Here is a 14,209-nt window from a genome sequence, read left to right on the forward strand (position 1 = left end):
CATCACAGTTTTTAAGGCTAAATTTACCTGAACGAAATTTGCTGAACCATTGTTGACACTTACGGACGTTCAAAACATTTCCATAAATTTGTTTGATATTCTTTGTGGCTACAGAGGCATTGTTTCCCTTCTTTTATTCAAACAGCATTACATGCCGAATGTGTGTCTCATCGTGTGCCATCACTACAAGGGATTAGAGTATACTAAACTTTACACATTATATAGTCTACACTAACATGACATTTAGGCAGTTCAAATTCAATGACGAGGAACCCACTTTGAGACTAATAATGCCTGGAGACAGTTTGAATGGGTACCTGCTGATGACAAAACTTTGTCGAAACATTGTACATTTGCTGTTATGTTAAACTTATATTAAAGTTTTTCTTCATTACCCATTCAAGCCGTCTCCAGCCATTATTAGTTTAGGCAGTTCGTTTAACTATTATACGTGATGTACGTTTTTTGGGGGATGGTTAATGGAAGTGTTTCAAAACGCGGCATTAATTTCTTGACGATCTAATGCAAGCCAGGAGACTAACTTTTTGCCCCAAAAAATGGGTTTTTTATGTGGATTTCTTTAGTATTCTTGCGATTCTCCAAACAATGTACATATCCAACATGCAAGTAGAGCTGTCACTTAATTGAATGAATTTTGTTGACTTTTTGTAATTCTTGGAACTAAAATCAAAACTAATTCAACAATTGGTTATGATCCAAGATGGTAAATTGGCAATCTATTTGCATGTATTTCTCCTTGTCCTCTTCAGATCAAAATTCTGTCCAGAGTCTCTGATTACCTTGCTAATTTCTAGTCTCTAATGAAGTTAATATAAACTTTCTAATAGTTCTCTCTCTGGTGTGGTGGTGTTGGTTTATAAATAATGTAAACAGTTGATTTTCAATACTGCCTGGAAAAAATCTTTTTCTATACTTGACATACACGTTTCCTTTCTTGGACAAGCATAATTGTGTAACTCTTCATATGCATTCATTAGATGTGCCCAATTTTTCTTCATATTGCACGTATGTTTTGTTTGTAATTTTGTTTGTAATTAAGCACAAAGCTACACAATGGGCTATCTGTGCTCTGCCCACCACGGGTATCGAAACCCGGATTCTAGCGTTGTAAGTCCGCAGACATACCGCTGTGCCACTGGGGGGCTTGCACGTAGGTATATCATACATGGAATTTTATGAAATTATATCTCTCATTTTGTGAATTCTCAAAGCATTTGAAAATAGCATAAAATGCCTCAAAATGCTGAAAATGCTTCAATTTAGTCTTATTAGTAAATATTTCTTGAATTGGTCACTTTATCTTAAAAGTTATTTGATGTATTTCATGAATCTCAGATATTAACCTTCACTGGTATTTTTTTTTATTCATACAAAATCTTGGCATAACAGGTAATCATAATAATTTTTTAAATTTAATTAGTTAAAAACATGTATTGTTTTTTTGGTTGGTATCATCACTGTGCTTGTTTTATTTGGAACTAACAAAAGTACCCAGCGTTACATGGATTATTAGGTTGATATATTTTAGCAACTGCATAAAATGTATCATGAAAGTAAAAAAATATCGATCCAATTTGAAACTTAAATTGTTTCTGAATTAATATATTTTCTGTTTTAACAGAAAAAAAACTTCTTTAATCAATGGAGACTGTAAATTAAGAAATCAACAAATTTTTTTTTCAATTTTGTAGTTTATACATTTCATTTTACAATTTCAGTAGATACACTAACAACAATATTAGGTTATACTTTTATTGGAAAGTAACATGACATAAGATCCATAGTTGAAATGAGTTGTTACTTTTGCACTGGCTTTTCTATATTTTAGAATTTGTTCACACCCTCAGGGCCCACTTAGTATGGGTGGTTTCTAGGTTCTTTCCTCTTGGAGCTATGGCAGTCACACACACACACAGACATGCCCTTTTATTATTATAGATAAGTTTAATTTGAGATAAGTTGTTAAAATACTAAAATCAATAAAACATCTTCACTTCTTTGTATTTTTTTTTTACCATTCCAACCATGAACCACTTGTGAAGCTGCTTCTTTATATCATATACTTTGTTTTACATAACTATAGCTCATTTGTTTTAGATATCAGTAATCATCTAGTTATATGTTATTTGAAACTTCTGTCAATATGTAATTGTTGAATATATTCTTCTGTTTATATTTGAAACTGATCATGACCAAATAAGCACTGAAATGCATATATATATATATATCAGTTATCACCCTTATCAATTAGGTGTTACAGTCAGGTATACACAAAATAGTAACTAGAACATTTTTAGTTCTCTTTGAAAATTTGTTTTGAGGAATGTGAGACAATAATCATATATTATGAATGTTGTTTGGATAATGAATAATATCTATATCAGGATTTGTTATGAAGTGTCTTCAACTGTATGATACAACTGTAGTTCGTCATGGCCTGATGTTAGTAGGACCTGTAGGCTCAGGAAAGACAAAGGTATGCTAAAATATTCTGAAAAAATAACGGTATAATTAAATGTAAGTTTTTATCCTGAAAAAGTCCAGTTTAGAGATTTTAACTGCAGAGCTTATAAATTATTTTTCAGTATAGTATTAATAACTTATTATCAAAAGTAAGCTAACTAAGAAATTTGCTGATATAAATAGTGTCTCAACCAACCACTCCTGGAATTGAGCAAAAGGCTATATCTGGAAATAGCAGATGTAATGTGATTGACATATTATACACTTTTCTGATATCTTCAGCCATATCTCATAAGATTCAGCAAGCTTAGAAGATTAAGGATAGTCTTTCAATCTACATACTTAGCCAGTAATATAATGTTCATAAATGTAATTATAATTTAAACAATTATTTTAAACATTATAATCAATAGAATATAATGAAGCTAGATATAAGAAGAGTACATAAATACATGAATTTAAATCTACTCAGTTTATCAATACATAATGCATTAATATACTTATAAGCATTTGTGCCTTTGCGATAATGCATATCCAACATCTCAAGTTGTAGTAATGTATATTACTATATATATAGCTGCACAAAATTTCAGAATCTGTTTCCTAGTTGCAATTTAAAATATGCATCAAATATATGAAAACTTTTTTCTTGTATAAAGACATTCAGAGAAAAATAATTAAAGGTTGACTTTATAAGTTATTAAAGTTGAAACAGAAACTGTACCAATGTATAAACTTTATGTAATTTAATGATTGTTTTGTAACAATATGCATTGCTGATGTATTTTCCTTGATTTTCTAAATTATAAAAGTTTCATCTGTATTTGTTTCAGATCTCTCATCTTGGTTAAGCAAAATAGAAACTAGTCTTTAATTAATTTGTTTTTACAAGCTAATATAATTGCAAACTTTATAAAAGTAATTTTCTGTGAACATTATTGATAAGGTAATTGATAACACTGTTTTTACCTTTTCTTCAAACACCATCATTATTTTAATATTTAATGCAGTTACAAAGATTTTAAAATCATTTTTCATATGAACAAAATCCACTTTTCATATTATTGTATTTTACATCATAGTGTATTTTTCACACAATCAAAGTATTAATTTATAAGACAGCAAAATATTCTTATTCAGAATATGACCATGGTATTATTTTATGAGCAACAGAACTGTGACTAAAGAAGTTAGCAGAAAACATGAAAAAAATTTTACAATAATGGTTAGGTTTTCCTTTGTTGACAATAAACTAAAATAAGTGGTTTCACTAATATAAGTATATAATGAGCACTTTGAATAAGATCTCTCTCACAATTTGAAATGAAATAACTTGTGCATACATATACTAATACACATACATTCATACATGTATGAAACCAGCTACTTACCTGGGTCCATTAAGTAAATGTGCATTGAAATAACAGTAATTCCAAATATTATTTTAGCAGTAAACTGTATTGTATGTTTTATATTCATATAATCTTTATGCTTATATGTTTAATATTTGGTTAAAATAGTGAATGGAGTTTCTATAACTTTAAATGTACATTTCTGGCTGTTAAGATTTATTTCCACATTTTCAACTTCTAAGTGTCATATCTATTAGATTTACTATATATAAATTCAGTATATCTAAACAATTCAATCCTGCAAGTTTTTAGAATTTCTAAATGTTTCAGATAATATTAATGCTCATTTACAGTGTTATGAAACTTTAAAAGAAGCCCTCACAAGTCTAGCAGGGCAGCCATCTCCCACTGGCTCTCTTTATACTCCAGTGAATACTTATGTACTTAATCCTAAGTCCATTACTATGGGTCAATTGTATGGTGAATTTGATATGATAACTCATGAATGGTAGGTACTTAATCATAAATGAGTGCTCATTTCTGCATACATATAGAAATACTACTAACTCTGTAATCTAATGGAAGTTTTTAATAGGCAATAGTGTGATTGCCAGAAAAAACACATGTATAAATTTAATTTCTAGCATCAAACATTTCAATTCTTATATGACTACTTACCTTCTCTCAATCTTACATCTATTCTTAATTTGACTGCCCTCTAGTGCACAAATTTTCGCTCACCACTAGCCTTGAACTTCCACCTCAATCCATGTGTATACCATGTGGTTCAGCTGTATTAAAGCATGTGACAATCCTTCACTGATAGGAGTGCAACACACCCTCCTATTGCAGCTGCCTCACTCTGTGCAGTTAAACCCAATCTTCACTTCTTGATTTAGCATGACAGTGTTAAAAACCTTGTGCTTGATTTAAATTTTTTTTTTTCTTTAGTGCATTTTGAAAATATTCAGTTACTGATTTTTGAATATCAAAGTTTTGTTTATAATCCACTATCGAGTGAGATTTCTTTATTCCAGATGCTGCTGGTCTGGGTCTGGACGGGATTTTTCTCTCTATTTAATAGTTCACCTCTCTGGCTGGGAATTCTCCCACCTACCATTACATGGATGTTTGTTCCTGGGCAACTGGTTTTGGTTGGAGCTGGACCAGCCAACATAAGTTCTCACATATGAATGGGCTGGGAACTTCTTCCTACCACAGACTGGACATTATATACACAATATCAATTGTTTTTGGACTGGAATTGACCCTCCATGTTGCATTTCCACCATCCTGACAACATCCAGATGTACATTCTTGAGGTTTACTGTTCCAGGTTGTGTTGGATTTGCACACATGTTGATTTAGGTTCTTGGAATAGAGGCTTTTCTTCCCTTCTGGTTCCTACACCTAAGGTGAGTGGTTGAGGACCCTCCTCTTACCAGAGGCTGGTCATGTTCCTCCCAGTGCCACTGGTCTGGACTGGAGTTGACCTCCCTATTATGGTCTGATGCACCCTAGCCACTCTAAACACATTTTTCTTCCTTTTGGATATGGGATGGATCACATGTTCTTCCCTTTGATTGTGATGCAACACCAGTTGGCTCCACTTGAGTGAAGAGTATACCTGGTTCAGATGTGATGTGTTCTCCCATGGTTATGTTTGCTCTACATAAAGGTAGCACACTCCATGGGTGCTCTTCAGATGCTTTTGAATGGTGCTCATCAGCTGGTCCCTCCACCTGCTCAATGTGGGATTCTATCTGTAACTGTGAGAGAAGGTAAGTAGTTGTATTATAAATTAATATTTTCTAACACTGAAAATATATTTCCGATAGATACTTACCACCTCTCACTCTTTCCACCCATCCACCTCATTTCCACTGTTGTTTTTTCATGACTAATCTTGAAGTTAAGATTGGGTTTAACTGTCTAGAGGGAGTCAGCTGTGATAGGAGGGTGTGTTGTACTCCTATTGGTGGAGGGTTGTCGCATGCTAATTTGTGTGGTTAAGCACAATTAAACCATGTGGAAAACACATGGAATTAGGTTCAAGGCTAGTGGTGAGCAAAAATGTGCACACTAGAGGGCAGTCAAATTGAGAATAGCTGTAACTGTGAGAGGAGGTAAGTATCTACTGGAAATATATTTTAAGTGTTGGAAAATATTAACGTACTAATTTTTCAAAGACTAAATTTGTAATACATGTACTTATACAGTACAATATCCAGCCATTGAGATAGTTGGAAGCTGAAAATATCATTTAAAATATTGACTTTTAGCATTGTAATCTTATTTAAACATTAGAGTTAATGATTAAATACTTAAACTAAGTAAAAGAGTTTTTAACTTTATATTAGCTTATTGAAAATTATTGTCTACTGCTAAGTATCATTGTATGTTTGCAGTGATTTATGTAAATGAATTTAATTGAAAAATTAGCAGTTTATTTCATACAGAAAAAAAATTAACCAATATGACAAGAATGTACAGTACAAAGAAAAATATTTCTATTTGTAGAACTTTTATAGATATCTTTGTGTATGAATATTATATATTATTTTCCTGTATTAATATATATATGATTTCTGATGTTTAACTAAATGGACATATCTGAGTGTGTGTGTGTGTGTGTATATATGCATATAAATGGTAGAGTATGTGAACAAATTAATTTGATTTGTTAAAACATTAACTTCACCCTTTAGTGTGGACGAAAGTATAAAAAAGCATGGTCTTTGCGAATTATGTGTTATAATTACACTGATATGAGGAATACTTCATGTGTATGTGTGAAGCTTAATACATACATATATATATATATATGTATGTATATATATATACTAGCGAAAGTATCCAGATTTGCTCAGGTTATTAGGTTGATTTATTCTAGATGACTATGTCAGTGTATGTATTCTGAACCGATTTTAGCATTAAATTATAACCTATAAACTTTTGTTGCTTCGTTACAGGAGGTAACCTCCCCTCTGATTTTAAATTTAAATAATAAAAACAAACCTCTTTAATTAATGGAGCCTCTGAATTAGAAAACAACGAATATTTTATTCAATATTTTAGTTTATACATTTCATTGTATACTTTCAGCACATAGCCTTTTAATAACAATAGTAGGTTATATTCTTAATGCTAAGCAACATGATATAAAAGCCACTGTTGGAATCATTGTTACCAAAATGCACTGGCTTTTCTATATATTAGAAGTTGTTATATAAGGAACCACTTCTATTCTATTTGTTTTTTTGCATAAAAAGATGTGCATTCATGCATACACGTAGATAAGTAATAATACTCAGGTGCAAACTCTCAGGGTATGGGTACAACATTTCAGGTTTCTAGGTTCTTTCTTCTTGGAGCTATAGCAGTCACACATACACAGACATGCATGTGCACACATGTGTGTATGTCTGTCTGTTTGTGATTTCTATTTGTAATATAAGGACCTACTTCTTTTCTATGTGGTTTTTTGCTAGCTTGCCTCATTAAAAAGATGCCCACGTGTGCATACACGTGAATGAAATACATAATTATTCCCAGGTGCACACCTTCAGGGTTCACTTAGTATGAATGCAAAATTTTAGGTTTTTAGGTTCTTTCCTCTTGGAGCTGTGGTGGTCACATTTATTTTCTGTGTGGTTCTTCACATAAAAAGATGTGCATGTGCACGCATGTAGATAAGTAATAATACCCAGGTGCACACCCTCAGGGTCCACTTAGTCCACAAAATTTCAGGTTTCTAGGTTCTTTCCTCTTGTAGTTATAGCAGTCACACACACAGACCCACTAACACACCCTTTTATTTTTATAGATATATCCATGGTAGGACAAAAGTGATTAGATAAGTAATAATACCCAGGTGCACACCCTCAGGGTCCACTTAGTCCACAAAATTTCAGGTTTCTAGGTTCTTTCCTCTTGGAGTTATGGCAGTCACACACACAGACCCATAAACACACCCTTTTATTTTTATAGGTATATCCATGGTAGGACAAAAGTGATTAGATATTTGTTTCATAGCTCCTAAATGCATTGAGGATATTCCACCTGTCAGACAAGATCCAAATGCAGATGCAAACTAGTCAGCAGCAATGGCGAATTAATTAAGTGTTAGGGGTTGAGTACTTGAACCCACAATGTGTTAATTGCTATTACCTTTCGCTGTCTGCAGCCAGTTGCGGGAAAGCTGTCACCCTTAATATTAGATGTAGAAATAACCTTGAAGTTGAAATAAATCACCCTACCTTATTTTTTTACAATATTGTATACATTGTGTGTTCAAGCACTCAACTCTTAACCTTTAACTGATTTTCCATAGCTGCTGACTAGTTTGGCATTTGTATTTAGATCTTTGTCAAATAGATGGAATATCCCCAAAGAGTTTGGAAGCTATGACCACAAATATTTTCTGGTATGAATTAATAATGATGACAAGAACTGGTAATTAAAATATTTTTTGTTTTTTTTAATCTTGTTGTGAATATTTTGATTTTTATAGATAGCTGTAGCAAGCAAAAAGGAAATGAAGCCATCAGGTTATTATAACAGATCATGGGGTGATAAGTTTAACTTATCTCCTGAAGTAGACCTTTCCAGCCTAGAAAATGATAAAAGAGTTAACCAAACTGCAAGAAACTAATGATCCTTCATAATAATCAATAAAAATTATACTAAAAATATATATTATAATAGTACTCAGTTTTTGTCAGTTTTGAAAATGCGTGCTCACCTTAACATCTAAATATGCATGCATACACACTTCATTTCAATGAATGTAAACAAAAAGCATACATAATTATATTTTACTTAGTAGTTTGTTTGTTTGTAATTAAGCACAAAGCTACACAATGGGCTATCTGTGCTCTGCCCACCACGTGTATCGAAACGCGGATTCTAGCATTGTAAGTCCACAGACATACTGCTGTGCCACAGGGGGTCTTACTTAGTAGACTTTTTTTACAATAACATATTAAAAGCTTATTAATATTTTAAAAAGGTCCAACATTAGGTCATAGAATAATGTTATAAGTTTATTCATTTATGGTATTAAGTGCAGTAAAGTTTAGCTCTAACTATAGACTAAAGCAAAAATGTACACAAGTTATGGTGTTAATTTATCTCCTTATCAAATATAGGCTATGCTTAATAAAAGATTTAACTAATGTTAGGCCTAAAGCAATGGACTTATTTCAGTTTTTTATTATTAACTAGCTGAGTTACCCGGCATTGCATGGTGAAAATTTAGATTTGAAATATATAGATCAGTATTTTTTTTAGCAAATTATTCAGTAAGTAGACAAAAGCTGTGATGGGAGAAATAAAAAACCATTTAATGAAACAAAGCTTTATTTGAAATTAGATCGTGTTTGAGCTTGTCTTGTTCTATGAGCCTGAAGTCGTACATCATGTTGCTCCTCTGTTTATTGCTCTCTGTAAGTTAGTTGTCTTAATTTTTGTGCTTGAAGTCTGGTTTGACATTGTTCAGAAGTTTCTTGTTGTCTATATCCAGCTTGCCTTGATGATTCTGACTGAACTCTGGCTGTCTTGCTGTCTTTGAGTAGCCTGCCTTTCAGCTTGAGCTCGAAGTCTAACTTTACGTTGTTCCAAAGTCTCGTCCTGTATTTGAGTAGCCTGTCTTGCAGCTTGTGCTTGAAGTCTTTGATTGCATTCTTCTTCTGTTTCTGCTGCTCTTTGTGCTTGCATTCTTTTAGCGGCAGAAGACTTTTCATAGAAAGGGCGTTTCTTGGATGGCATAATCACCTGTATCACTAAACACTAATCACTTATCACTAAACATTGTTCCAAAGTCTCTTCCTGTATTCGAGCAGCCTGTCTTGCAGCTTGTACTTGAAGTCTTTGATTGCATTCTTCTTCTGTTTCTGCTGCTTTTTGTGCTTGCATTCTTTTAGTGACAGAAGACTTTTCATAGAAAAGGCGTTTCTTGGGTGGCATAATCACCTGTATTACTAAACAATAATTTGCAATTCACAAAGTTACTAAATCACGTATGAAACCATTTAGCACTATTTAAAGAAAACTGTTTTTGGAAATACTGAATTGACAGTAAGGTGATCTGAGTGTCTCCCACCATAATGCTTTCTATGTCAATTTCGTCTTTAAATACTACACCAAATACAAAATAAATAGCACCATTAAATTTCTTGTAAAAAACTGGCTATTATGAAGTTATTTTAAAATTTGTAAGTACAACCGATTGGTTTCCTATAGCGCACAAAATAAACAAACTTCCTCTTTTATATATATATTATTCTAGAAATCCTGTATTTAAAGAAGTACTGTTGCAATAAAGGTACTAATTTGATCGCAGATATTTTGCAGGTCCGTACTAGAATAAAAGGGTATTCATGTCAAACTTATCAATAGCATTACCTTTGCTCCACCCTTAATGTTCTACTGTTAACTAAAACAGCTGAAGTGAACTGTTTCTTACTTATATTGTATAAGTTGCTGTAACATATGCATGCATATGTAAACAAGTTAATGCATCACAACTATTTCAATTACAGTTTTATGAAATTCTTTCTGTTTAAGTTATTTAAACTATGCCTATATATATATATGGAAAATAAACTAAAGATTATTTTATTTTACTTTTTTCATGAATATAACAATATTGTAACTGAAATAATTTATAATAAAAAATTAACTTCATTCTTAGTTTGAGAGCTCACATCTGAATTTCTAATACCTTGTAGGTTCTGTTTTTGCAGATAGCTTAAAACCTAAGATAATCTTATATTTCCCACACTGTAACTTGTAATTTATGCTATTTTTTGTGTTGTCCTTCCTACTGCATTGCTTTAAATTAGATTTTTGTAGTTTTCATAAATATGTATATATATATATATATTGTGTATATAGTATTTTGGATAGACATTTATGTTTGTAATGTACAATTCTGAATTTTATATAGGACCGATGGTATCCTCTCATCGCTTATTCGTTCTGGTGCAAGTGAAACATCCCAGGACAAACAGTGGTATATTTTTGATGGACCTGTGGATGCTGTTTGGATTGAGAACATGAACACTGTGCTAGATGACAACAAGAAACTGTGTCTTAGCAGTGGTGAAATCATCAAGTTAACAGAGGTTTATCATGCTTTTTATAGCGACAATTAATACACTATGTGTTTGTGTAAAAAACAAAAATGAACAAAAAATATTAAGGAGAAATTGATTTAGAATAAAATTTATGTATTATTCTGATAATGGTATCATCTGAATTAAAGTAAATACAATTGTATTACCATAGGATATGTCAGTGTTCATCATTTTATGGCTTATCAATGTTTAACAAGACAGAGAGTCAGTAGAGCTGTACTTTTGTCTCTGCTCATTATTGACAGTCTTGATAAATCCAACAGTGGCCAGAAATAGTGTATAGATAATTATCTATAACCTTGCACATTTTTATGATCATACAAAGTCAGTAAATGAGTTATTAATATGTTATTAATGTAAAGATGTTTGTTTTTAATTCATGAGAACATTATAAGATCTTAAGACTTCTTGGTTGCATATTTTAAAACTATACTGTAAGAAACAAGTGGGTGTAATTTTGTTATTTTTGTAATTTAAACCTACTTATAATAGTAACTTCGAAATTAAAGGCACTAGAAATTTTGAACATATACAAAAAAAGGAATAAGAATTAATATTAATGTATAAAAATTAACATAATTTTAATATTTTAAAATATTTTCTAAGCCTTTCAAATAGCTGTTACTTCATATATTTATGTAACTAATATGTATGATATGAAATTGCTTCATGATCAAGTCAGAACCTAAAGTTCTTTAATCTTTTATTTCTCATATTAATATATCCTGCTAGCAAAGTTTTTATTATTGGTTTTTTTTGGTATTTTATATTAACAGTTAAATATACTTATGAAATAATAGGTACAAACAATGATGTTTGAAGTTGCTGATCTTGCTGTAGCTTCACCAGCAACAGTCAGTCGATGTGGGATGGTGTATTTGGAACCAAGAATACTTGGACTGGAACCTTTTGTTGATTGCTGGCTTGAAAAAGTCCCTTCAGTCATGAAACCATTTGTGCCAGTGCTTCACCAGCTCTTTGAAACTTTTTTAGAAGTAAAATATATGTTCATTTGTAATAAATTTAAGGTATCACTGGCCCTTAGAGCACCCCTAATATTTCAAAAATTACATTTGTCAAATTTGGCCTAAATTCAAGTTTAACCTCTTTTCTACATAAATAAATTATTTTTGTGTTAACAGCTTTTTTCTCAAAATGCACTTTTCACTGGGGTCACCAATTTATTAGCATAACTTCACCATTAAAGCCAATATCAGCATGAAATTTAGCACACTTGTTGGTATTACACTCTTCCATATCTTGAATTTTTTTAATTCAAAAATCTTTACCAATTATCTTGTTATGAGTCTAATTACCACTAACGAAGGCATTAATTAAAGTTAATCGGCTATAGCTTGTTAATGTTGCAGAAAATTTGTAAAGTTTTTAATTCAAACTATGAGGATGTTCACAAAGAACATGTGTATCAATTTTTACATGTGTTTATCATTACTAAGTAAAGTTATGGTGTTAAAACAGTTTATGTTATGTATTTCTTTGTCCCTACTGCATTATGATATATATGACTGAAAATGTACTTTCAGAGATAGCGACATCATATTTTTGTTTTGTGCTCAAATTGAACGTTATAAGACGTGTTTAACAGTGTTTCCTCAGCATGTTAGTTATTTGCCCAGTTTTAAGGGTCAGTGCTATTTTAAATAGTAAAAGTAGCTATGGTCATTGTTGGCAATCAGTTATGCAGATGTTATAGTAGTAAAATATTCTTCTAATCACTATGATTAACACAAGTAGTGGCATACCATCCTTAAAATTTATATTGTTAAAACTTTTTAAAAGTTGACAATTTCAACAAAAACAACTAGATTCTAAGCTTTACAAGCCACCTGGCATAGATTAAGAGTCCAACAGGATTCCAACCTTAAAAACCAGTGAAGTAAGACTGAGACTTTATTTTCTAAAGCTTCTACCCAGTTAGCAGAGTTATGGATTCAAATCCTACTTGGCCTTACTCTTCATTTCTTCAGAAACATTCTTCTTAACTTGAAAGGATGGTGTGCTATGCTTAACATTTTTGTAGTTTAAATACTTAAAATTTTGACTTCCAGCTTTAAAAGATAAATTTCAGTTACAAGCCAAATGTTAAAGTTTAAAAATTCTTGCCAAGTTCTTTTACTGACCAATAAAGTGAAAACTGAGACATTATATACTTGAGACACTGTAGCATAGTAAAGTAAAACATCTGCCCACCTGACAGTCACAGTTTTTTCTTCAAATATTCTAGTTTTACAAAATTATGTTATCATTCCATGTGTAATCAGTGAATTTAACTACAATGCCACTTCTGATATAATAAGATTTTGTTATGCTAAGAGTAAGATTAATTGCCAAGAATACTGTTACATACCCTTAGACTCCTCCAACTTATTTTTCTGGTCAGTGATTATCTTTTTTTGTTGTGTCATGTTGATATAACTTAGTTAAAAGTGTCCACCTTTGTGCATTGAGTAACCATTGTATTTTCTCTGTACATTAAATATCTTGTCTTTACTCTGTTCTTTCTATTACATTTAACATGCAAGGTGTAAGTCAATCGTATGTTCAAATCCAGTCAATGAACATGCTCACTTTTTCAGCCATATGGGTGTTATAATGTGATGGTCAATCCTATTATCTGTTGATAAAAAGTAATCCACTTCAAAATTAGGGATGGCTAGTGCAGATAGCCCTCCTATAACTTCCTGCAAAATTCAACAAAAAACAAATACATTTAACATTGTTACATTTTCATGGACATTTCAGGTGCCATTTTAATTTTTTTGCTAATTTTTTATGCCTTCATAAATATCAATTTTTTACTATGTTTGAAAAAATGACTACTAGAAATTTAAAATAGTTTAAATACTAACATGTTTCTAATACAGACATCACTCATCTCTGATGCTACTACACAGTAGGGGTGGCTTAATGAATTTTCTTTGGTCAAAGGATGTGATAGGAAGGAGTGGAGCAAACAAGCATATTATGCTAGGTTTATGCTTTCAAAATAATTTTCTTCTGCAACAATCATTCAAGCAGACATCTAATGTTTATGTTTTCCCTTGGAAAGGTATATTATTTATTTATTGTTTATACAACTTAGTATATCAAATGTCATTAATTGGTATTTTAGTTTATTGTTTACTAGCTGAACTACTCGGCATTGCACGGTGAAAATTTAGATTTGAAATGTATAGATCAGTATTTTTTTCAACAAATTATTCAGTAAGTAGA

The 14,209-nt window shown here is 31.5% G+C and overlaps 1 protein-coding gene across 1 annotated transcript in view; it reads left to right on the top strand.

The window, feature by feature from the left end:
- Positions 1-14,209, top strand: part of LOC106463845 (dynein heavy chain 1, axonemal-like) — a 233,622-nt gene that overhangs the window by 101,397 nt on the left and 118,016 nt on the right. The window contains 4 exon segments of the mRNA XM_022391464.1: positions 2,406-2,497; positions 4,190-4,344; positions 10,786-10,963; positions 11,776-11,970. Of these exon segments, the coding sequence (XP_022247172.1) occupies positions 2,406-2,497; positions 4,190-4,344; positions 10,786-10,963; positions 11,776-11,970 (620 nt within the window).

Source organism: Limulus polyphemus, unplaced genomic scaffold (assembly GCF_000517525.1).
Source record: "Limulus polyphemus unplaced genomic scaffold, Limulus_polyphemus-2.1.2 Scaffold1498, whole genome shotgun sequence".
NCBI classification, from domain to species: domain Eukaryota; kingdom Metazoa; phylum Arthropoda; class Merostomata; order Xiphosura; family Limulidae; genus Limulus; species Limulus polyphemus.